This window comes from Saccoglossus kowalevskii, chromosome 3 (genome assembly GCF_978046115.1).
Source record: "Saccoglossus kowalevskii chromosome 3, keSacKowa6.1, whole genome shotgun sequence".
Taxonomy (NCBI): Eukaryota; Metazoa; Hemichordata; class Enteropneusta; family Harrimaniidae; genus Saccoglossus; species Saccoglossus kowalevskii.
The window spans coordinates 27,138,158-27,164,594 of NC_140643.1; the positions used below are offsets into that span (position 1 = coordinate 27,138,158).

General features: G+C 36.9%; 2 protein-coding genes across 2 annotated transcripts; one reads left to right on the top strand and one right to left on the bottom strand.

Annotated features, from left to right (window-relative positions):
- The first annotated feature begins 2,501 nt into the window (after window positions 1-2,501).
- On the top strand, window positions 2,502-10,168 carry LOC144346993 (calcium-activated chloride channel regulator 1-like). The gene is made up of 11 exons (XM_085497424.1): window positions 2,502-2,672; window positions 3,480-3,774; window positions 5,771-6,057; window positions 6,565-6,813; window positions 6,964-7,188; window positions 7,366-7,662; window positions 7,818-8,045; window positions 8,223-8,490; window positions 8,598-8,771; window positions 8,960-9,175; window positions 9,642-10,168. The coding sequence occupies exons 1-11, from the start codon at window positions 2,502-2,504 to the stop codon at window positions 10,166-10,168; spliced, it is 2,937 nt and encodes a 978-aa protein (XP_085353550.1).
- Window positions 10,169-12,708: 2,540 nt separating this feature from the next.
- LOC100367861 (calcium-activated chloride channel regulator 1-like) lies at window positions 12,709-26,015 on the bottom strand. Its single transcript, XM_078006741.2, has 11 exons — window positions 25,839-26,015; window positions 23,009-23,303; window positions 22,190-22,467; window positions 21,764-22,015; window positions 21,423-21,647; window positions 20,896-21,198; window positions 20,548-20,775; window positions 14,625-14,919; window positions 14,253-14,414; window positions 13,725-13,967; window positions 12,709-13,475 (listed from the first exon to the last, which is right to left on the bottom strand). Exons 1-11 carry the CDS (start codon window positions 26,013-26,015, stop codon window positions 12,709-12,711), a joined length of 3,225 nt encoding a protein of 1,074 aa, XP_077862867.2.
- Window positions 26,016-26,437: the final 422 nt, after the last annotated feature.

Consider the following 26,437-nt stretch of genomic DNA (forward strand, 5'->3'; position numbering starts at 1 on the left):
AATGTGATGGCTTCGAAGTGAACGTGTTTTAGCGTGTAAACACGTGTTAATGCGCATGTGTTAGTAAAAGAAAAATAAATGCAACTGCCTTATTTTTACAAAAAAGTTCACCCCACCTACTTTCCTTTTCGAAATGTAGTACCAGACACTGTTTCATTACCTTGAGTTTTTAAAATCGCACAGGTCGTGTTTATTAACACATAAAGTCTAGTGTATATAACTCTGTCAAAGTGTAATGCCTGCTTAATGCTATTGAGATGGGCACCCAAAGAACTCACATTGGACAGGGATTTCTTTCACTGCCACTGCCAATTACAAGAAACAAAGCACAGAAAATACAATGAATAAATTCACTAAAATAGGGGATTGCTTAGGGAAATTGATTGTGGAAATTGATGACAGCCAATGGCTTCTGCAACACAACAACGAAGACATACAGGAGTCTTGCTTGCAGAGGAACGCTGTTAATCTGGAAGGCACCCCTGAAAGCAGGAGATTGCAGAGCAGTTCATACAAGTCTCACAGAATTATGGTTTCAGTCTGTATCACTTGTCTTACAATATCACAGCAGCTACACACTGGGCACACAGTTGAAATGATTGTCCCCAACTGTCCGCATTATAGGCATAAATGGCCCAGATTCGGGGGAACTACCTGGGTTTCCACATAAGCCAATCAGAATGTGGTCTTGCCAATACTGTCTCGTATAGGCAAATCAGTAGATCGTAAACTTCCTTTGTTATGTAAATCACAAGCACACCTGGTAGATTCCAATGGTCCTTCTGGAGTAGTAAACAAGTATCACAGGGCAATGCACACCGTTTCGTCCCATGATTACACGCACACTTCTGTTCGCAGGGTTTGAAGTAATATAACAAAAACATAGAATCCAAATCGATAGGGAATCAAAATCAGAATCAAACCCAATCCGAATCCGGATCACAATCCCATTTCTAACACAAAATGGGCGAGGCATAAGGTGAATTTATTCATTGTATTTTTCTGTGCTTTGTTTCTTTCCAATTTTGAGAGGTATTAAAGCCAGGAGCTTTAACTTGATATTTGGTGTATTTGTACTTCATTAACAAGAACTATTTTCTTGTCTACCCCATTCTATCAGTGAAAGAAACCCCTATCCAGTGTGAGTTCTGTAGGTGCCCCTCTCAATAGCGATAAGCAGGCCTTACACTGTGCCAAACTCTGTAATCCGCGTACAGTAATATTACATGTGTCTAAGTAATCTATTTAGAAGTTATGAACCAATTCCAAATTCTTTGGTGAAAACTGTATTGAGCCACATTAATGAAAATAATTTCTGTTTTGTATACTATGCCTTTATACTGAAATTTACAAAACACTGGGGAAAACTAAATCCCACCAACATCTGACAGGCCTTTCATAGCAAGGTAAGTGTTCCAACTGCAGCCATCGCATTCGAGTCCAGACAAGCGCGGTATTTCCAGGTTTTTGTTTGCAGCCATATTGACCAGTGTTGACAAAATGGTACCACAACTTCCTTACACCTAAATCCAAGAGTTGAAACCGTTATCCCACAAGTTTAAGCATATATGACTGGATACCAACAAATTGATAAGCTCCGAGACGCACCAACTCAGCTAAAACCAGCCAAAAAAGATCTTTGCTGAAAAGTTTTCCAGATTTATAAACACGTTGAAGACCGTTTATATTCCTTTTTGACTCTACATTATATAATTTCTGTATAACTATGTGCTCTTGTGGACTGTAGACCAGACTACGAGAAATACGTTCATTTCACTGTCCAAGGTAGGCGCCGCCCCTTTGTGGCTTTAATCGAACGTTGCGTCATGCTTCTGTCACAACCTTCAACTCCGCAGAGCTGCGTTTTACTTGCTGTGTAGTTACTTCTTTTTTGCATGAGTTGCAAATTTGTAAATATTCCTACTAGTTACCTTCTTAGGAAATACATTTCATATGCTTCAATAATTTCTCATGCGAAAATTGGTTTGAAATTATGACTGGCAATAAATTTGTATGTTAAATTGTGTATATATTTATATTATAAGCAGTGAGAACTTCGTTCACTCCAAATACTTGACCCGATCATTAAACTACCAACACGAGCGTTTTCACACGTCAACTTCTAGACTTTGTTTTTCTTGGTATTTGGTAATAAACAAAACTAGCTCAATAAGCGGAAGCGTGTTTAATTGTCTGGCAACGGTTAACGGTTATTTTTGTCAGTTGATTAGGGGGTCACATTCACGTGTGTGCTCCTTGTTATTTCAGGATGAATAATTGATATAACTTTGTTAATGGACTATGACTTTGAATGGTTATTTAGCATAGCATGAATTTTGTATCATTATACATATTACATATTATTAGAAATATACACACTAGGCTAAGACTGACATTGTAACTGGTTAGGTGTGAATCCCCCGGTGTATATGTGACTTATAAGAGGTTGTTACAACAGAGAAATTTATATGTATACAGCTGATCGTAACAAGAAAAGGACGATGCATTGTCTACGATATCTTGTTTCATTTTTACTTATCTTTAACCTGAATGGTAGCAAGGCAGCTTTACCTCGCTCAGAGATTCGGCTTGAAGACAATGGATATAAAGGCATCCTTATCGCAATCAATGAAAATGTGGCGGAAAATGTTACTTTGATTGAAAACTTGAAGGTAAAGTCTTAAACATTTTCAGTTCGTATATATGATATTTTGAGCTGTAATGGGAATATTCCATCAAACAGATAAATCCGATAATTTCATCAAATGAGACTAAATAAAAATGCGTTTTGTCTCCTCTCCACTTCCAAGCCCCATATTTGTAAATTGAATTGTTTTGTAGTGTTTTATCCTATATTCGAATGCGTGCTTGGCTTAATGTAAAGCGGAACTAACACATCTATATCTGTTAAACACAAGTCGCAGAAAGAAAATTTACAAATCCCAAACACAAATAAAACTACTGACTACATCGACAAAACAATCTACAAAAAACAAACTGACAAGTACATGCACATCATACACACTAAGCAGGACTAATTATTTCATGTTCTTTTTTGTAAGTAATGCGTCAGTGATTATAAACACGTTCGAACATGTCCGCACGTTATTTACACACTGTTTCATTACGGAATGTATATATATAGCATTTACCGTACGTCAACGCCATAAATGTCAAAGACAAACAATAGTTTCAAGATGACGACGTATTTATATAAATTTATCATTCATACAGTGCGTGACAAAAAGAAAAAATAGTGATTTAATAAATCGTTATTTTTAAAGTGCCTGTCAGAATTCCAATTGACCAACGCGGAGATAGGGTTGTGACATTAAGAACCTGTATACCCTTCCTCTTCCTACGTCACAGTATGGATACATACTGTGTATATTTCGTACATTGTTTAACGTATATTGTTCAACCTAGAAACTTGCTATTAGTATTACGCAACTAATCTCACCATTATTTCTTTGAAACAGGAGATGTTCACTAGCGCCTCCCGGGAAATGTACCAAGCAACCCATAATCGGGCTTACATGAAAGAAATAACTATCTTGGTACCTAAGACATGGAGTGATGCTATTACGAATATTTCAGCAACATCAGAAATATTTGACAGTGCAAATATTATTGTTGATAAAGCGAACGCTGAATATGATGACAATCCGTACACCAACCAGTTTGCACCATGTGGCGAGGCAGGAGAGTACATACATTTCACTGAAAGGTTTCTGTCTGATTTTGACTGGGTCTGGTACACGTATGGAAATCCAGGTAAATTTATTTTATTTTGTATTTATGCATTATCGCTGTATTCAGTAGACTAAATTCGTACTTCGCATCGTGCGTCCACGCTGTACATTTCACTAGAGTTTAGGGAGTTCCGGCATTCCTGAATACCTAAGTAACTATGCCACGCATTAGTTAATCGCAATATAATCTACCTTCTTTCCTTGACATTATTTTTTTCAACTGTTTTTACAACAACTTAATTCGAATAGAGTATTATAAAGTCCATCCACCCAAGTAGGATTTAGACATAATCATCTGTGCAATAGCAGCAACACGATATTTACCGTATTTATCACAACTACTGTGACAGTCGGATACTTACATTTTGGTCGACAGTAGGACCAATAATCGACTCTGTTCGTTCATTGAAGCTCAGCTTCGTCTATTTTCCTCCAGTTCGTCGTCCCTCATACCTTTTATGACCATTGAGGACTGGAGTTGTATTCCAGTAGCCGTGCTGATATTTTGTATTTGATATGACATTCTCATCGCAGTCACCCCCGGAAAGTATTATTGCTTCTGCTCATGGTTGTATTTTGATTCACCGTTGAAACCAAATTTATAATTTGAATATCCACTTCAATTATAATTTGTATTTTTTAATGAAACACAGTATGTGATCCTACTTGATTTGAAGCAATACTTTCTAGGATTCTTATTTGATCAGGTGTTTTTTTATGTTTTGTGTCCAAATCTGTTATAATTAATCATTTTAGCATCAATCTGTCAAAACTGTCAAATAATATGCAGAGAATGGCAATTTGACAGCGGTTTCTGTTGACTACAATAAACAAACATTTCGTCATTAGCCCAATGAATTGAAATAGTGTTATTTGTAAATACATCAAAAAGTACTTTGTTAGACGCTGTGTATCATTTTTTCACTATATGACACTGAACACAATTTTGAGATATTGAGATATATCTTTGACATTGGAAACAATGGTAAAATGCCCTAAAAACATACACAATATGTTATCACTCTATTTTGTACGAACTGCTGTACGATGACCCCATGCTTATATTTTATTTTCATCCGAATGTTTGTTGCGAAAAAAACGGCCAATGAAACGTACTATGTGAAGATCAGTTTATTGTATTATATAATTAGCCTTTTAAACAATATTGTTTTTGATGTATGCTTGAGCATTTTAACTGATTAAAGTTAATCACACAATGTAGTACATATATATTTTGAAAGCTCATGGAAATGGAGTCAAATATTACATAAAGTATTTCAACAATGTCAAATAGGAACAGGAGTTTAATCTGTTATAGGTCTCTACAAACGTATACCAAAAAACTTCTCTCATGATATTAATTTTGATTCATAATGCAGCAGGCATTCAGGGCAAAGATTGGTCTGAAATACGCATTCCAATAAAATGAAATTACTGGAGTAAATTAAGTATTCTTTCCTAATATATTGCTCTACTAGTATTGTATTTATCATGGCAGTATTGCTCTTAAATTCCAAATTTAATAATGCCACATTCCTTTCAAGGACAATGTGATTTTTGTTTTGTTTTTGAGTTGGACTATTGTTTAATCCGAATTTATGATTACGCAAGATCGAATCGAACGGGGTACGCATTTGTCAGGAGCCACTTGTTGAAAACACAACACTAAGATGTATCTGATGTGAAAAGATGCAAGTCGCTTGAAAAACTTCAGATATTAAACCAATTGATATCAGTTACAAGGGATGTGCTGGAGTCATACAGAGAACACAAAGAGGCGATGCAACCCTTACATAACTGTGTAACTGTGTATCTTCCTATAGCCCCTAAAACAGTAGAAATACATAATTCTGTCACTCACAGTCATTTCATGCAGATTAATTAATTTCATTGTAGCCGTCAACATTGAACGGCAGAAATCCTGCATCAAAAATAAAAAAGGAAGCGAGAGCTGCCAATGTCGTTAGCTTTTATGTATCCTGTTAAATCTTGTTTTGTAACAACTTTTCGGTTTATAGGCAAAGTACTTGTACACGAGTGGGGGCATTTACGTTGGGGACTGTTTGACGAGTACGCCACTGATGATAAAAGTCACTTCTACTTGAACGAAAACAGGCATGTTGAGCCGACAGGGTGCTCTAGACATGTGACGGGGATAGCATTACATTGGAAAACTGGTAAAAGATGCAATCGTAAACCAGAAAATGGAGTTTTGCCAAATAAATGGTGTCGGTTTTACCCTGAACTTGATGTAAATAAGCAAAATGCAACAGGCTCGTATATGCACATGAATTTCTTGGACACTGTAAGTAAAATCATCTGTAAATTATAATATCCCCATACATATTACAAATGATAACACTCGTGATATAGTATTATTAGGTTACGGGTTGTTGTAATACGGCTGCACGGTAGTCTTATGTTGCGTCGGTATTACGTAGGACAGAAAACATAGCATCCTTCCAATATTGCAAATTTCCAGTTTCATGACTTATATATTACTCGAACTCGTTTGGGAGGCCTTTGAAAGAGGATCGTTGGTTCTCAGTTCACAGCTTATATGAACCACATGGTTTGCATTGAGTGATGTCAGGTGATTCGTAAAATGTGTTGACATCCTGCTTCACATATGTCAACAGTCATATATCATTCCGAGTCACAATCAAATGATTTCTATTTACAAATCTACGAAATCGCTTTGCCTGAAATGGATATTTCAAACACCCGCATTTTATAGTTAATATTTAACTACATTTTACACGTAAATCTCGTCACAGTCTTTGACAACTATAATTCTTGTTTCTTGTTACAGGTCACAGAGTTCTGCCATAGCAACGCCAGTGGCGACCCATTTTCTTTACACAACAGCATGGCACCAAATCAACAAAACATCAAATGTTCTCAAAGGAGTGCATGGGATGTTATGTCACAGTCACCTGACTTTATTGACGGCAATAATCCACCACGTTATGTATTGGACACAACACCAGACTTTATTATTGTAAAAACCTCCCCACTACGAATTGTGTTGGTACTCGATGTTTCGGGTAGTATGAATTCTGTGAGTAATAGCGATATAATGATAGTTATCATTTTATTTGAATTAATAATATTAATATCATAATACTCACTATAAAGTGGCTTTTTCTAATTTTGATAATTAATTTATAATCTTCGTCAATGAATGGTATCTTGACGCGCTTAATTACAGAATAATCGAATTGGTATTTTGAATTCACTTGCCACCAAGTTTATTAAGTACACTGTTCCTGATGGGCATTTTGTTGGAATAGTCGAGTTTGAATCGCATGCAACCATCGTCTCAAATCTCATAGAACTTACCTCCAACACCACACGTGACAATTTATCAAGTCTAGTTCCGTCATATACCAGAGGAGGAACATGTATTGGGTGCGGGTTACAGAGCGGAATACAGGTAATAATCACAATATCCATAAGCTGTGTTGACATTGAAAATTCTTCAAAAATAGCAGTGTATATATAATACATTGACTACATGAATATGTTAATTGTGTAGGGAAGTTATGAATTTTAATGTAAAGGCAAGATAAGGCAAAGACAAATAAATACTTTGAATTTTGAATGTGTTTAGGTTTTGGAAGATGGTGGTCAAAGTGCTCGAGGCGGTATTCTCCTTCTCATTACCGACGGGCAAGAAAATGAGTACCCCAATATTGATACTGTGAAACCGGATTTGATCAGCAAAGGTGTGGCTGTTGATACTATTGCACTTAGTTCAAATGCGGACGATAAGCTGGCCACATTATCCAATGATACACGTGGATTATCTTACTGGGAATCTGAAGACCAGCAATCTACTGCCCTCAACGATGCAATAACTGCAACTATTACAACTCGACTTGGAGGAAGTCAGTCTGTCCCACTTCAGGTGTGTATTATCTGTAACCCGCTATTCTTTTCGTACGATTAATGACGTATTTTGTACAACTAATAATAATGAAAATGGCATATACAAGTACAAATCAAAATAATGTTTTGTTCAATCTGTTCATTTCAAATAAACATACTTTCTTTCCACAACAGCTAGTTTCTAGTAAAGTTGACATAGGTGGTGGTGGAATATACAATGACTTCTTGAACATCGACTCCACAGTCGGGAAAGATACTGTCTTCTTTTTTCTATGGACCACCTCAGCCATTTCTGTCACTCTTACAAGACCAGATGGAAATATTATCGATGACACCTCATCGGAATACACAAGCGATGTTGCTAAAAAATCAGTTGTGATTGCAATTTCTGGATTAGCTATGGTATGATTCCGTATACAATACTAAATCTGTCTGTCTGTTGAAAGTGTTGTAAATATTTCTATTATTACCTAACAATACAAACAAATTGGTACAATAATGTTAAATCTACACTGCAGTGATCAATATTGTGTTGCCATGGATATGAGTAGGTAACATAAAGCTTTGTATGCATTATAGTCAGGAACGTGGTATTATGAAATACACTCAACCCACTCACAGACGGTGGAAGTGGCGATACAGTCAGAGGCTAGGGACGGCGTTGAACCAATACATATCTTTTCCAGACTAAGTGACGTGGTCATCACAGATACACCGGCCAAAGCTGCCATATATGTACAAGTTACCCAGGGTTACAGTCCTATATTACACGCTAATGTGGTCGCGACAGTGGAGAGACCAACACCCCATGCACCAGTGCAAGTACAATTATATGACAATGGAGCAGGTACTGCGACGTTTCTATGTTGATTTCAAGCTTTTTTTCAAATAACAGCATTATATCTTTATGCCCTTATGTCTAAAATTTTCCGCATTTTTGTTTTTGCCTCAAAGGAGTTGACTCTACAAAAAATGACGGTGTATACTCCGGACTATTCCTCGAATTCGTCACGGCTACTTGTCCTAATTGCAGGTATAATGTCAAAATAAAAGTTGACGCTCGGGATGGGTTGGCATCTATACCATTTTCCGCATCGAGTAGTGGGCTGGCTCTCCCAATACGACCCCGTAAGTATCTTGACGCTGTAAAACCTGATTTTATATAACAAAACAAATTACATTTATTTCCGGTGGTGTTTTTGGCACATTTGTAATTTAAATTTTACAGTTTTCATCTTTGATTTAAATGTTTCATTTTAGACCAGTTTAGAGATGTTATATTGTAACTTGTTACAATTTGTTGTGTTCGCTTATAGCTGGACCAAAGGAAGAAAGCAATATTACGGTTCCTATTGATGATTTCGATCGTGTGGATACTGGTGGTGCAATCCAAGCTCCAGTAACTGTCAGTGATGATGATGAATTCCCACCATCGAGAATTACCGATCTACGAGTCACTGAGACATCCTATGATGACCAGACTGTTACATTAGAATGGACGGCACCTGGCAATGATTTAGACAAAGGGGCAGGTAAATAATTAGTAGAATGAATTACAACATCTTTGGGAAATTGCGTTACAGATTACTGAAATATTAAGTTATAACATCATTGAATTTCGTATTAAGCAAAGACGATATGTACTAGACTGCTTAATGTTTGTTTTGTCAATTCGATAACGTAATCAATATGTTTTACAATATATAACTAATTTCGAAAAAATGATGAGTTTCTGCAACCTCTTTATTTATTTGGGTCTGCAAATTGTACTGAATATCCATTAATGAGTTAGTTGCAGCTTGTTTATTTCGGAAGATATGAATATGCATAGATAGTCTACATGCATTGTAATATACAAATTGCAAAACATTTGTACATAAATAAGCAACACGGAATTCAAACTCATGACCACGGCAATTGAACCTCGTATCCTTATAAAGAAGCGCATCTCACTACGTCATTCTGACTGGTTAAATGCAAATATATTTGTTATTTCAGCTGATGGTTATGACCTGAGATACAGTAGAAACTTCGTCACGTTTTCACGCGAGTTTATAACCGGTGAAGAGTTAACCGATATCCATGTCGTTGAGGGCACCCTGTCATCGCCAAGCACATTCGGTACGACGGAGATGGTGACGGTACAAATGCCAGCTACCTATGAAAACATAACATATTTCTTCGCAATCCGTGCATTCGACGCTGCTGATAATACAGCTGCTCCTTCCAATATTATATCTACGGCCATAGTGGTTTCTACGCGAAGCGACGATGATTTTACAACAGAAAGCAGTGTCATTACTACTGCGGATGGCGTGGATATTATAGCCCCGACTGAATCGGAATCGGAATCAATATCAACAACAGTCATCGTTGCGGCGTCGGTAGTGGGGGCGGTGGTATTGCTGTTGTATAGTATGTGTGTCCTGGTAATGGCTAAATATATCTGCATCCGTCCCAAATCAGCCATTGCCCCAGAACAACCGACAGATTTCCAAATGTCGTATGGTAATACAGATGTATAGCACTATCATCACAACACAGGGAGTGTCTATGAATCTCACTACAACGTATAGGCAATATAACGAAAGAATAATAACGTTTTAACAATATATCTTGGAGTTATTCATATCATTAATACCTGAACTTTCCACTGTCTACGTAAACATGGCATATATTATATAATATGGTACAAACCTGGTATTACACAATAATCAGTCTTTTGTTGAGGCGGCAATAGCTGTGACTTTCGATTTTTCCCTTATTGTTATTTTTTTTAAACATTCCCTGTGTCATTGGCATCAATTTGTAACGGTCGTCCCACAATGTTGACACTCAAAGCATAGCATATACGCTATCTACCAACGTTGTACATTCAATCACTTGTACGGTCGCTGGATTTCCAGGCCGCCGGAGGGCGCAATCCATGGAAATCCAGGTTTGTCAAGCGACTCGAATCCTCGGGGATTACGGCACAAGATGACATTTTCAAGTTCCTGTCAAATACGTCGACGATTTTGAGCGTCACCTGACAATAGTGTGACGTGCGTCGTGCATCTGAATTTTCTGTACGGCCTCAATCGCGTTACCGATTTCAACGATGTCGACTACTAGACCGTCAGTTTTTACGACGCATGTTACTATTATAGCATTGTCTAGTGGCATTTCTGTCCATGTGATTGTTTCTAAAACAATTTGTCGGTGACATTTATGCCGTCACTTTCCCTCAGTATCACCACGTGCATCTTTTCCTGCCATCGACCTCGTACGTTTATTTATGCAAATTTTAGTTTCGCTTCTTTACTACATTTACCTACTGAATAGAATGTATTTTGGAATGACCATTCTAGCTAAATATAGCACGTTGGTGAAATATATCTCTCATGTAAACAAGATTTATTTATTGTGTATGTTATTGTATTGTGCATGTAATGCATGAATGTTGTTATTTTATATTATGATTCTTAATACTTTGTTGTTTATATGGACAAATATAACTGATCATTCATTTCACAGTTACAGATTTCTACTTGATTTGTGTGATATTTTGATCGTTTTAACTATATTCATAGCTCTGAACTGATATTACGAGGTCAGTGCGGAAATCTATTTTAATATGATGATTTAATGTGTATATTACGTTTATTTTCTTTTTTCATTGAGTTATTTTTTTTGATAAGCTTGCAAATGATTCGTTTATAAATAAATAAATACATTTCAGACTAAGACAATTTTCATGTTTGATCAAAATTCCTAGTGAGTCGAACTTACAAAATTATTTGCCTAAACAATAATCACGACTGACGGGTGATTTGATACGGTTAGAAATCACACCTTCGCGTAGAATTGGAAAATAACGATTATGCAGATAGGACAGTTGGCAATAATAAAGATGTTTGACAACACTCTTGAAACAGGATAACTATATGACTGCGCACGGACAGTTTATCTGTAGAAACTCTGAGTAAATGATCAGCAGGACACACTCTATAAGGATACGTGAAATGCCTGGATGTGTTAGGTAAATCAAACTCTGGTCCATAGCTTGTCAGATACTTCAATCGAGAGTTAAAGTAAATGTATCAATGATGACAATACAGCCAACTCGATAGGAGATCAAAATGTTGATGGCCATCATGTGCCAAGTTGTACCACATACATTTAGTTCCAATCTTAGTTCCAACCTCAGCCGTAATAATCTTGCGCTTGTTAGTAATTTGCTTAAGTTTTTTTTTAAGACATCCAATCATCGAGTTCTACAAAACAAGATTTAGATTCAGTCCCATATAGTAAAACAAGTGAAACGTTTATCTAATATCCAATTGTACTAGTCGAAGAATGAATATAAAATTTAATGTTTTGTTTAAGGGTAACTGTCACTTCTATTAGTAAACAAATACTAGAAAAATGAATGAATGGCCCTTCCGTGGCTGAATATTGTAAAATGACTTTCACCGGGTTTAAATATTGTTGATTTACAATTTCAGGCATATTCAGTGGGTTTTAAATTCACGTTTTTATCATTTAGATAATGTGTTATATGCTAAATTTTAAATATTCAGTGTGTTTTAATTTAGCACATTTTCCAGTCAGCGAAATAAGCAAAATTAAAAGCCAGTGAATAATTAACCCCTTCACAGTACATAACAAAATATGTGTAGTGTTCGTTCAAAAATAAAACTGATATGTGTTTTTTCTAATGTCTTTATTTAAATAAGGACCCAGAACTAACACAATTATTAAGTCGGGCATAATTACAATTATTAATTACAACACCTGACAAAAAAACAAAACATATAAACATATGTGTTCGTCACATAAATATGCAATAATATACGGGGTAGACAAGTCACAAAAATATATATATATAAATATATGTTTTAGCAAAAGCATCTGCGCTCAATGTTGTTTGTATTTGTCCCAACGTTATTAAGATGCCAGCATATTCCCAAAAAAAAATGATTTGAAGATTTTTAAAGCTTGATGTGAAATGTCACTTCATTTCATTGTTCAGTATGTTTGCATAGAACCGTACATATTAGGATAACAATCAGGGTCCGTATTATTATATTTGTGTTGGTGGTATGGCTATCTCAACAATACAAGCATTAGAATCTCGTCTAATTTTGTTCGACACGTGTTGTGTCTTACGTATTCGAATTTGTGTCACTATGACGATAACGAAAACAATGATGACGAAAATGACGACGATGGCGCTCGCTGAAATTGTCCCAAATATCCATGGTTGGAATTTATGTCTAAACAAACTCATCGTTTTCAAACTTTCAAGATCGTCTGAAGTTGTTAAAACGAGTGTTACATCTGTTTCGTGAACCTCTCGACTATATGTGGTTGTCGTCATTGCACCTGTCGAAGTAGCTGTCCGTACGTGTGAGTGTGTCGTCTGCAAGTTTGATGTTGCAGGGCTAAAAGGAATAGTGTCTGGTGACGAACTGAAATTGGATGAACCTTGATTTGTCACAGTAGTTGGTGTAGGGTCAACAGTAAATTTGTCATTAGTAGTAATAGTAGTATCAATAGTAGTCGTAGGCATTGATCCACGGTCGGGTTCCCAAGATTCAAAGCTGGTAGAGACAATATTTGACGGTTCCGCAAACAATCCAGCGTCATCAACAGCACGCACCGAAAGAGAGATTCTCAATGTCGATATGTACTCTGGTATTCTTACAACAAACAGCTCCGTCAAACCAGAGAGTTTAGGAGTTGAGAAATTACCTTCTATGACATAACTGTTATTCAGCGGCGTCGCAGATTGGAAATCGTCATACAACTCAGAATAACTTTCACCGACACGCAATTCGTAAGCTGCAGCTGGTATATAGAAATATATGTAAATCAGTCATTCGCCTCGGCTCCGACTCGGCTCATGTACACTATATTCACTTACTATAATAAGATTGGTTTTAGGATGAATATTATTTCACATAGTGTAGCTTTGCTCTTGTGATTGACAATTCAGTGCTAGTTTCTGAATTTCTGAGAATTAAAGTACGATGCAAAAAAGTGAAAGTCAGCTACGAGTATCAGAAATAAAGAGAACAAGATAGATGTGTATTATACCTGTTCCACGGTCCAGGTCGTCTCCTGGTGCAGTCCAACTCAGCGTGACGTGTCGTGTTTTCGACGACACCTCAACAATAGTCAACTCCGTGATTCTTGACGGAGGGTAGATATCTTCTAAGTTTTCGTCAGAGGTAGATTGATCGTAATTGTTTAGCTTAAATGCGCCTCCAGACACAACTCTATTGAAGGATTCTAACTGATCTGATGACGTATTCGTATTTGACGTAGGTGCAGTGGAATCTAGAAAAGTATAGCTTTGTTATTATAATTTTCTCAGGTTAATTTGGTTAATGAATATGTTAGGCTCATTTAGAATAACGCTTAGAGTGGTAACATTTCCTTTGTGTTCTTCAATGTTTGCATGTAGAAATGGATACTTATATCAATATGTTACGTACCTAATTATTAGGTCATTCATATACAAACTTTTAGAATCTCCTTGTGGATAAGTGGCATCATAATTTGATATCATTCAATATAAAGAAATTAAATTTTTTGTTCAGTAAATGTTGACTTCATACGTACCGTCGTCTACATGGATTGCACGATGACCACTCGCAGTAGGCAGCTTTAGTCTTGCATTGCCGTGATCATTGGTCACCACAACACGTACTCCATAGTATCCATTCGATGTGAAATCCAAAAAATAGACAGAATAAATGCCGTCTCCTTTTTCTATGTCGGACCCTAAAACATTTGAGTTGGACTGTTGTTTATGCTTATTAACTTCCGACCAGTATACACGTTATATTTCTGGATAATAACTTCTTTTTTTTTTTGTGAAATCTTAAATCCGGGACTTGGACGTTGAAGAAGTGTGGTAAACTCGCAATAAATAAAATATGTTTGTTTTTTTCAGCAAGTTAAAATTGTATTCATCGAAATTGATGTACTCACCAGAACCATTGTCGAGTAATGATATTGCAATAGTACTTCCTTGCTCGTTAGTTGTAGCTGGTGGTCTGTCAATCAAGGCTGTGACGTCAGAATCGAGGATTGGCTGATATCCTTTGCTTACTTCAGCATAAATTGTGACCGTTTTCTGTTCAACGTAGTCAATTTCTATGTTGCTAAGATATGACGACACTTTGATGATCTCACTGGCTACGAGACGTGAGCGTGAACTAACTGAAACAGTCACCACTTGTGATATGAAATGCTGGTTTCCAATGGTAAAGTTCCACTCGCCAGGCTGAAACAGGGAGACAACACTACGATAAAAACTTTCCGTTTTCGACATTGTGAAATTCTTTCGTTTTTTAGGAGAAAAAAAAAAGATTTTTACAAAATAATTCAGAAATTTATATTAAAGTGCCCGTGAAATGGCTGCTATTTTCACGCCTAAAATTATCCATTGATAAATAAATATTATTATTTTTTAATGTTTCTAAGCATGAATTATTTTTTTAAGTGAAAAAATGTGTTTTAAACTCAATCTGCGGCAACTTTATTTTTGTGTATTTTAAAACGAGGCTCCTCATTAGTTTCTTATTTGCATACAGAAATTCCCCTTGTGACGTCAGAAGGGGAAATCGCATGGCAGCTTGCATTGCCGATACGTGTAAATAAGGCAAATTTCTTCTGCAGTTTTCTCGTCTTTGACTAAAGTTTCACTTATGTACTTGTTCGTCGAGGAGGAATGGACCATAATGAACACATACTATCAATTTTTGTTGCATGGGGTTGAGTTAGATGCGAAATATGTTCGTTCTGGTGTAGCTGGTCGCCGTGATCGTCAGCGGCGCACGTTTGTACACTGTCGCTGGACAAAATAAAATTTGACGTCAGAATTATCTCGTTATTTAGCAGGTTACTAGGCACGTCACTACACTGCTTTATTTTATCGATCGTCTGAGTAAAACTTTCAAACTTAAAATAAAATAGAGCATATTTAGACATTCTAAACATTAGACCATAGTGATCACTATAAAATAATTAAAAAAAAACGACAAATCACAGTTACTAAATAAATGACAGTCGCGTGGAAATAAATTGAAATTTTGTTGAAATAGGTGAACGCGTCGGGTCACGACGAGGGCAAGTGCGTTAAAAGCGGCGTTTAATTGGATAACAAAAATAATCGAGATCGACACACATACAGATAAATTCAGAGTGGATTCGAGTTAGCGTGATCCATGGCATGATTGTCATAATTATAACATCATATTAAAACTTTATTTGGTGGAAACACATTGACCAAGCCCGGATTCTTATTTCAGAAATTATTACGCAGATCAAGCTGCAAGCATGGAAGTAAAAAAAGAACAGAGGTGTGAATTCGACATTCAACACAAACCACCAAACAATTCAGAAACTTTTAGTCTTCGAAAATGAAAACAATTAGCAGTGTGTAAGGGCTGTGTAATTTCCTGTTTGTCCGACGCTTCGTTTTCGTGTCACTGTCGAAATTATTGCTACCTTTTACTTAACAGGGACTAAATGGTCTCTATAAAACGATAATCAGGATCGCGAAAAAGTCAACTCATTTGAAACACTTGCCGGACGTCTCTCTCTCTCTTCTGAAATCCGCCTCGGTGATCATGGTCCGGAATCTATTTCTTTCAAAAGTGTTGCGCCAGGTTTATGTTGTCGGCGTTTCTCTTTAAACCTAGTTGTGTTTTTTCCATGGACGAGGACAGTTTTTCCAAAAAATGAATCTGAGGTTAAGTGGCTTTCGTCCACTGATGTCGCACCTTCGGATCGATCAGAAACGTGTGAATACTTACACTATGACTATACGTTTCACTGCAACTGCCCACAACACAACATCTAAAAACTCTCTCTCTCAAAAAAAAAGAAAATAAACAAAAAAAGAAAGAAAAAAACGCCGACTGAAAAATGTATATCGTTTAAATGTATACTGAATGACCAGTGTTATTACGGCTCATGGGTATGACTTCCTCTCACATTTTGGCATTTGGTGGCGCACTTTCGGCGAGAGTCGGAAATCCGGAAACAGTCGACCGTTTCAGGATAGATGGGCGTGGCTACAACACGAGAAATATCCCAAATTTTCTTGGATACGAGTAATCATTTTCAGCAAAAAAATCAATAACTGCCCTTTTCAGTGGAATACAGATCTAAAATGGGAAACGTGAGGTTGGGCATTGCACAGGCACTTTAAGACTAATTCATAACGAAACGTATTCCCTATGTACCTGTTATCGGGTTCGTGGGGCTTCGTTCGCTGTTGGGTTTGGGTGGATGGATGTGGTTCGTCGTCAGGGGGAAATAAGTGACGCTCTCTGAGTTGAATTTGGGGTATGTTTCTTTTCTTTGAGGGTACCTTTTGGGAATCACATAGTTGATATTTTAACTGCTCAACAATATTTACACCAATAACTGCACGTCATTTTCATCATTTATAATATAATATACGCACAGAGTTGCACGTTCCAAGGACTAATTGTACATCAACGCAGAGTGGTGAGCCGTACTGAACCGATCTGTCGTTCACCCAGACTTCAACCCAACTCTCGTCGTCCACTTTACTGACTGTCTCCATGGAGGTAGAAAAGAGAAGGAGTGAGGACGCTATTTAAAGTGCCTGTGCAATGCCCAACCTCACGTTTCCCATTTTAGATCTGTATTCCACTGAAAAGGGCAGTTATTGATTTTTTTGCTGAAAATGATTACTCGTATCCAAGAAAATTTGGGATATTTCTCGTGTTGTAGCCACGCCCATCTATCCTGAAACGGTCGACTGTTTCCGGATTTCCGACTCTCGCCGAAAGTGCGCCACCAAATGCCAAAATGTGAGAGGAAGTCATACCCCTGAGCCGTAATAACACTGGTCATTCAGTATACATTTAAACGATATACATTTTTCAGTCGGCGTTTTTTTCTTTCTTTTTTTGTTTATTTTCTTTTTTTTTTGAGAGAGAGAGTTTTTAGATGTTGTGTTGTGGGCAGTTGCAGTGAAACGTATAGTCATAGTGTAAGTATTCACACGTTTCTAATCGATCCGAAGGTGCGACATCAGTGGACGAAAGCCACTTAACCTCAGATTCATTTTTTGGAAAAACTGTCCTCGTCCATGGAAAAAAAACACAACTAGGTTTAAAGAGAAACGCCGACAACATAAACCTGGCGCAACACTTTTGAAAGGAATAGATTCCGGACCATGATCACCGAGGCGGATTTCAGAAGAGAGAGAGACGTCCGGCAAGTGTTTCAAATGAGTTGACTTTTTCGCGATCCTGATTATCGTTTTATAGAGACCATTTAGTCCCTGTTAAGTAAAAGGTAGCAATAATTTCGACAGTGACACGAAAACGAAGCGTCGGACAAACAGGAAATTACACAGCCCTTACACACTGCTAATTGTTTTCATTTTCGAAGACTAAAAGTTTCTGAATTGTTTGGTGGTTTGTGTTGAATGTCGAATTCACACCTCTGTTCTTTTTTTACTTCCATGCTTGCAGCTTGATCTGCGTAATAATTTCTGAAATAAGAATCCGGGCTTGGTCAATGTGTTTCCACCAAATAAAGTTTTAATATGATGTTATAATTATGACAATCATGCCATGGATCACGCTAACTCGAATCCACTCTGAATTTATCTGTATGTGTGTCGATCTCGATTATTTTTGTTATCCAATTAAACGCCGCTTTTAACGCACTTGCCCTCGTCGTGACCCGACGCGTTCACCTATTTCAACAAAATTTCAATTTATTTCCACGCGACTGTCATTTATTTAGTAACTGTGATTTGTCGTTTTTTTTTTAATTATTTTATAGTGATCACTGTGGTCTAATGTTTAGAATGTCTAAATATGCTCTATTTTATTTTAAGTTTGAAAGTTTTACTCAGACGATCGATGAAATAAAACAGTGTAGTGACGTGCCTAGTAACCTGCTAAATAACGAGATAATTCTGACGTCAAATTCTATTTTGTCCAGCGACAGTGTACAAACGTGCGCCGCTGACGATCACGACGACCAGCTACACCAGAACGAACATATTTCGCATCTAACTCAACCCCATGCAACAAAAATTGATAGTATGTGTTCATTATGGTCCATTCCTCCTCGACGAACAAGTACATAAGTGAAACTTTAGTCAAAGACGAGAAAACTGCAGAAGAAATTTGCCTTATTTACACGTATCGGCAATGCAAGCTGCCATGCGATTTCCCCTTCTGACGTCACAAGGGGAATTTCTGTATGCAAATAAGAAACTAATGAGGAGCCTCGTTTTAAAATACACAAAAATAAAGTTGCCGCAGATTGAGTTTAAAACACATTTTTTCACTTAAAAAAATAATTCATGCTTAGAAACATTAAAAAATAATAATATTTATTTATCAATGGATAATTTTAGGCGTGAAAATAGCAGCCATTTCACGGGCACTTTAAGCCCATGTTAATCTTATAAACATCCGTTAGGCCACTTATTGTTTCTGTTTAGAAGTCGTTTTACCTAAATGATGATAGCCGCTTATTTACACAAGAAAACGAGAGTAGAACTGAAAAAAATAAATTCCGTATAAACATCGTCTATAAAATTGAATGCGCAAACCATAATTAAAAGAATTGTGCATGCGCAATGACCTTTTAACGGATCACAAAGGTCATTTCACACTGTAGGTACCGGAAATTCTGCATACGGACGCTTCCAAGATGTGTGATTACTTCTTTTCGTCGTCCAACTTTGGACATTGATTAAAAGAATCCCGCAAATTTCCGCAGTGAAATTTGAAGATACATGATAAGTTTATAACAAAATGTTTTGACAGGGCGTTTTTCATCAGTTTGCAGAACTGTGCAGATGTTGAAAATCGCGCCTTTTGTTGCAATAGATTTGGGGCATTGAGTACACTCAGCGTACGTCTTTCACTGCATTTTGTATTATTGTTATCTGTTTGGGCATGCGCAGTGCGTCGAGAATCTTCGTGAAGCTTCCGAATACAGCCGAAACACGTAAGCCGATTAACGGTGACACTTGACAGCGTGTTTGCCAAATAATTACAATGTGTACTGAGTAAATAAATCCAAAGCATCATGAAACCAGCGGAAACAATAGCGTCCTCACTCCTTCTCATTTCTACCTCCATGCTGTCTCTAACTCTTAAAGTTGCATTGTGGGATATATCTATTACCGTGAGATCACTACGCTTTCTTGCGTGATCATCATACAAAATGAAGTGCGCCCGCAGCGACCGAGTTAAATACAATTTGGACAGCAATCACATATGTGATTGCTCATACAGCCAAAGGAATACATGTACTTTCATATACTTTTAGGTGTATCTCAGACTGGTGACACACCCATAAATCATTTTCATAATTACCGATTACACAAGAATATTACAAAATAAAGATAAAATGCTATATTTTCTTTATGTTTGCCTTGCATTTGTCTTGAATTATGACTGAAAGAAGCTGAATGAAATTACAAACTATGCAGTGAGTTCATCAACTCATCATGACGTATGAACAATAACTTTAATAAATATGATTTTACCTGGTAGAAAAATACTGTATTTTTCTGCATAAAAACGAAAGAATTTTACAATGTCGAAAACGGAAAGTCTTTATCGGAATGTTGAGAGTTCCATAATAAGTATGCCTTTAAATTAACTAAATGTTAGAAGTTTGATGATAACGAAGTTTGATTTCATTACTCATTGAACGAATCAGTTATTTCGTGTACGCTATCAAATTAAGTCGACTCCAGCAAGATTGTTTTACAAATCGACAGATTTTGATTTTCCCATCATGACAATGGTATTTGTTAGCCCAAGTAATTACTAGTATCGGAATTAGTTACTTGTACGTCATGTTATGCTAGTTAACACTAGTGTTAGTACTAACTTACCCTTGAGTGTTCACGGAGTGTGACAACGATTCTGTGGAATTCATCATCGATTTTATAGCCATCGTATGTAGCATCGATTATAGACGAGTCTGGTCGCTTTATAACTACTGTTACTCTGCTCTCTGTGTATGTGAACGAAAATTCAGTTTCCATGCCAACTGTGCTGTCGATGTAAAGATGCCCATAGTTTTCTCCTCTTGCTGACACATGAACAACTTCACTCCATAACTGATAACAAAAAATTGATTGAAAATAAGTTGTGCCAGTGTGTGTGCATTACATGTGTACAGCACAAAAAATACAGCGCATAATTCATTGTTCGGTATGAAACAAGTGTATGCCGCATACCTTTATGTATGTGTCATCTGACGTGAAATCTGCAGCGCGACTTGTAATTGAGGTGGCGAAGGCGTCCTCCAGTACCGTGGAATCGTCATCCCCGGAGTAAAAGAAAGACATACCACCGGTCCTAGCTGCCAGAGATGCCAGATTCTCGTCAGCTTGTTCACTGTATGCTATAGTGTCTATGGTAACACCCGACTCATCCACTGCTTGCAATGCCTCTGATAGCGTAGGTGCGCGGTTTTCGCCTCCGTCACTAATTGCCATTATCAAGCCGCCTTCTGGGTTCTGTCCATTAATTGATAACACCTAGTAATGCGAGCGATATAAGGACAGAAAGATATACCTACAGCGTGTAATGTAACTTGAAACCGGTGGAACGAGTTTTGCAGACCGACACTCAAGAAAGAATCAATGAACTTGCATAGACTCGGATATTAGGGGATAAAAACATTAACATGCCACTATTCCGAATTAATAAATACGTGTGTGAAACATACTGTTGTCTTATATCTGCCCGCAAAAATACTTACCTCAATACCTTTCATTATTCCTGCACCAATGCTGGTCCACCCACCGACAGAATGGGGAAGTCTCCGAATCAATCCTTCTCGTGAATCGCTCCCATTAACCAGTGTCAGGGGCGCCAATTCCTGCGCGAACTCAGAGAACTCTACAATGCCAAGGTAGCTGCCTTCACAGATAGTATTACGTATGAAAGCGCTAGCAGCTTGTCGTAATTTAGTCAGTCTCACACCCTTGAAAATAATGACACAATTAGATTAAGTAAATTGTGTAATATTAAATTTTAATGAACGGCACATGTAGAAAAAAACATTGATAACACCGACAGTTCTGTACAGTAAAACATTACCTCCATACTTCCCGATCTATCTAATACTAATACCAATCGACGTTCTCTGCTTTGCACTATACGAAATCTAGGAGTGGTATCTATCGTGACGGTCGGGTCAACTGGTAAGTTAGTGCCGTATTCGAAGTCTTCCGAGTTTAATATGATCTCCCACACGCTTTTACCCATACACTGTTTGTTTTGTTTATTTGGTGCCTCTCGGTTGTGATATCCTGCAAAGTCTGAGATGTTATTGTGACAAAAACCGGTGATCTGAAAAGAAAAAGTGTAAATGTGAAACCCTTATTCGCATTTACAAGAGCGTTCACAAAAACTCTCGATTTGTCAAGTGCACAAGTCAGTTTAAAACAGTCTTTATATTTATAGGCTGTGATATACATATATATAATACGGACATAGAAATAAATCATATGTTAAATAACTCACGGTTGGCAAAAACTGCATATACATCAACGATGCTGAGTCCGAGGCATTCGAAAGAGTTGGGATAAAATGACAGTCTGCTTTTTGCAGTTTTGTAATATTACGGAAATCACAATCTTTAACCGATCCTCTTTGTTTATATGATCCTTTGATTTGGAGTGAACACCTTGTGGCTTCTATTTTCCCATTGGCTGAGACGTAGAAGTAGTCGTCATCGTGCGTTGGATATTCGTCGAATACTCCCCAATGTAAGTGAGCCCATTCATGGACTAGCAATCGCCCTGTTAACGACATTGAATGTGAAACATAATTAATGGCAGTATCATTTCTTATTGGAGCAACACGACTTATTTTTCCGCTTGTCCTTTCATTTGTATTTTGTTGTAGATACAGATTCGTGAACATTCGGAGTGGAACAATTGTCTCGATTTCATACTGTTGAAAGATCGAAGATCTACCATAAGCGAAACATACAAGTAAAATCAACTAAAGAATACATATTTGCAAAAACAATGTAAGTATATACATATTATGTAATATTATTTGGTTGGTTTCTTCGAGTGTAGACCTAAACATAATTATTCATTCTCATGATCACGTTTTTCATTCGGTCAGAAAAGTTCCGAGCTTTGCCCCGTTCCCTGTAGAACCTCACAGCGGAAACAATAAAAACTCGAAGCAGTCAGTCTGATACGACTGCCCTATCATAATGTCACGTAATTTATAGTATTTTGTTACGTAAAAGTAACAACATGCACGCAATATAATATTCTTTATCAACAAAAATCTTACGATCAATAATTTATTTACTTCATCACATACCAACAGGTCCCCAATTTTGTTGACTCTGCTGTCTATCGAGTAAATACGTCGGCGTTAGATGTAAATACTCTCCTTTCTTGCCACAACCACCAATCCGTTTGACGTATGGGGTATGTCCGTGCACTGCGTTCGCCGTGTCTACTATAATGTTTGCCTTCTTGTAAGACTCTTTTGTTGCATTGCTATATTCGGATTTGTGTGACCATGTTGTTGGTATCAGTATACTGATGTCCTTGAAATATGCTCGTCGCTTGGTTGCGGTAAATAGAAAATCTGATGCGTCTGTAAATGCAACCTGTAAATACGAAACATACAGTGTGTAAACATGTCTACACATTATTTACCAGTTGAATCTGGGAGACATTCAGGGATTAATATCATATCATATCATATCATATCATATCATATCATATCATATCATATCATATCATATCTACCTATACAAATAAACATGCCTACCAAATTACTGACATCAATATCATTGTTGTTTAATATGAAATGACATTAATCTTCCAAAACACGTTGTACACATTACAAAAATCCATTAATCAAACTAATTAATCACATAATGAATTAGCATACAAAGTATATGCAGGACGTGATAAATCTTTACGTCTTACAATTGAGCGTTAGTTCGTTGAAATCATGCTACGATAAAATAACAAGCCTTTAGTGAAGTGCATTCCAAATATCTCACTGACTAAATTGTAATTGCTGTACTAAGTTAATCACAGAGAGTGAAATGGTATATGTCATTGATGTGAATGGAGAGAATATTGCAATGTATGATGTAATGTTTGTTGTATATGCTTAATTATATTTGCTCCTTAAACATTCCCTCATTAATTTTTCAGAGGGAATGTAAAATGATAAGTGTGTGGTTTTATTAAAATGTATTTGCGAACTTGAACTCGGGGTTTACTCTAAAATCAATCGATTTCCCGGTTTTATGAAATATAGTATCAATGACATTATTTAGTTATCGACAGCCAACGCTCAATTGCTTGCTGGTAAATTAATTAACCCATCCATCCTGTGAAATATAGTTTGATTTGATTTACGGAAATGTTCTTCAAACAATATTTTTTTACATGTTTTAGGACGTGGGCCAAGTGCTTAACGTGTTAACCTCTAATCTAGTAGGATGCATCAACATAGAATCGGCTTTACAATACGAGACGAAGCAACTGTACGTATTGTATTCTTATTATAATGTGGTACTATAAGGCACCGTCCCTCAACGTGTCAAGGGTCGCTGTATAATGCCTTGATTATTCGTAACGCAATGCATAAACATGGGGATTTTTTATTTCACCAAGTGGAAATATTTGTATTCAGTTGTAACTTAATACTGTATAAACATGTACTTATGCTTATGCGCTTCGCTAACATTGTTAACCCATGGAATTAGCTACATTATTGGCGTCCCACATCATACTTAAGCACGTTTTACGTACACGTTATTGTCGATGATCTGTTGTGAGTAATTGCGTGTGATGCTAGCGTTTTATGAATACCGAGTGAGCTGTGATGATTATACTCAAAACATGGCAGCGATGTAGTAGTAATATAATTATCTACTTCCTTCATTTATATATTTCATTCTTAAAATATCGATTGCCATTCTAAGTACCTTTTCAAGGACTGGGAAAGATAACTCTCAATAACAACTCTTCTATAAATTATTTTCGAAAGGTGACAATGTCAAAACTGTTTTTTTTTTTAAATTCGAGTAGTGTACTCAACATAAATTCAACGTGCTTGACATGCACTAAACTGCGAAGGTCACGGCCTCATGAACCCACTAAAGTACACCTTTGAGGTCATATTTCAAAAATCCAGCGACACCAGCATGATAAAATTGAATAATAATTTAGGTGTAGATTTACGACAATGGTTGAGTATTGCATTTATTAGCATCAACTGCACACGACCAATAATATTCTTGCATTGATTGGTGTCAACTGGTGAACATGTCTAGCATTGATTAAAATCAACTGTACATGGCACATCGGCAATACTGTCCTACGCTTTTCTGTACCAAGCTATTTATATTTTTCAAATGATCAGAACGTTTTCACGTATACACAACTATTATACGACGATGTTTGTACACCTATGAATTATTATGAGTGCTTTTCAGAAACAGATGTTGACCCGCATTAAAATCATTTTGATATATTTCTATTGCATTGTCGTTCAAATAATGCGCTTGCAGCAGTTGTTGTCATAGGCGCTAAAATAACAGCATGCATTTATTTGTGTCCTTGTATTATAGATCTGTTTGTTGTCTCTGTGTGTTAACCTCATCGGTGTCATGCCGGAGTATCTCACTGGAATAAAGTCAGTGAGCAGTTATAATTTTTATGACCGAGGCTTACCACGAGGTTTCGCACTTACCCCGTGCATAATGTCATTTGTTATTTATTGCGATATCATGCGTGTGCTTGTTTTCTAGTCAATGATAGTTGTTTTTATTTCTACTGCTCTCACAAACTGGCATACATCAATAATATCGTTTAAATGCTATTGAGGTACTCTGCGGTAAATACGATTAGTTCTGAATGCAACTACATTGATTGGATTGCTCGGAGAATAGTTTAACTAGAATGAAGATTTGTAACCCCATGAACATGAACGACCGCTGGATTATATATACTGGTATATGATTATAGTGCATCATTATAGCCGACACAGTACTCAAAATGAGATGCATGTTATCTTATATCGCATAATTCTTGTGCAAAAACTATTCGTTCTGGTGCCCCTCATCCGTATGCATTTTCACATAGTGTACCCCCCTCCCATACTCTTCCGTTAGCTGACTTACCTGTAGTTGTTCGATTATTTGGACGTTTTCTGGTATACTGCTGTGGATCGCAATAACAATCCCTGTGTATCCATTCTCTTCCAGTTTAACGTGTCCTCTTCGCCACGATGCGTGTGTGCTCGGCACAATGCAGGATATCGTGGCCAATGCAAGACAACAGAATAAAAATGAAATCATAATTGTGAATGAAATCACGCTGTTACACAATGTTCTCTGTTATTTTCTTTCAGCTCTGCTATCTCTGTTCACGTGAAACTGGGAGATGGTAGTGAGCGGATTTGTAATTAATTATGCAAACCGGATATAATGGACTAGTTCATTTAATTTGTACCCGTAGCAGATGACCGCATGGCAGCTTGGTGTCTGTACGTTACTGACGTTATTTATAGGTCCACGGCAGCTAAACATTCTACGCGTTTGTGGTAGCATTTATAACCTACGAATATGTTAGGCATATACATTGTTGATGCAGAGACTTTTCTTTTTATCACGTTTCAATCTATAATAAGTAAAAAAAAAACAGAAAACAAACAGTTGGTACATATTACACACACTGCCCAATTATTTGGTAGAACTGTAACCTATACTTCAATGGCCAG

Bases quoted from the DNA above. Each gene is read 5' to 3' on its own strand.
- LOC100367861 (XM_078006741.2), bottom strand. From the start codon at position 26,015: ATGATTTCATTTTTATTCTGTTGTCTTGCATTGGCCACGATATCCTGC. The intron at 21,648-21,763 runs GTAATGTTTTAC...ATTATTTTCAAG, and splicing joins ATAGATCGGGAAGTATGGAG to GGTGTGAGACTGACTAAATT. The intron at 21,199-21,422 runs GTAAGTATTTTT...TCGCATTACTAG, and splicing joins GAATAATGAAAGGTATTGAG to GTGTTATCAATTAATGGACA.
- LOC144346993 (XM_085497424.1), top strand. From the start codon at position 2,502: ATGCATTGTCTACGATATCTTGTTTCATTTTTACTTATCTTTAACCTG. The intron at 2,673-3,479 runs GTAAAGTCTTAA...TCTTTGAAACAG, and splicing joins CTTTGATTGAAAACTTGAAG to GAGATGTTCACTAGCGCCTC. The intron at 6,058-6,564 runs GTAAGTAAAATC...TTCTTGTTACAG, and splicing joins ACATGAATTTCTTGGACACT to GTCACAGAGTTCTGCCATAG.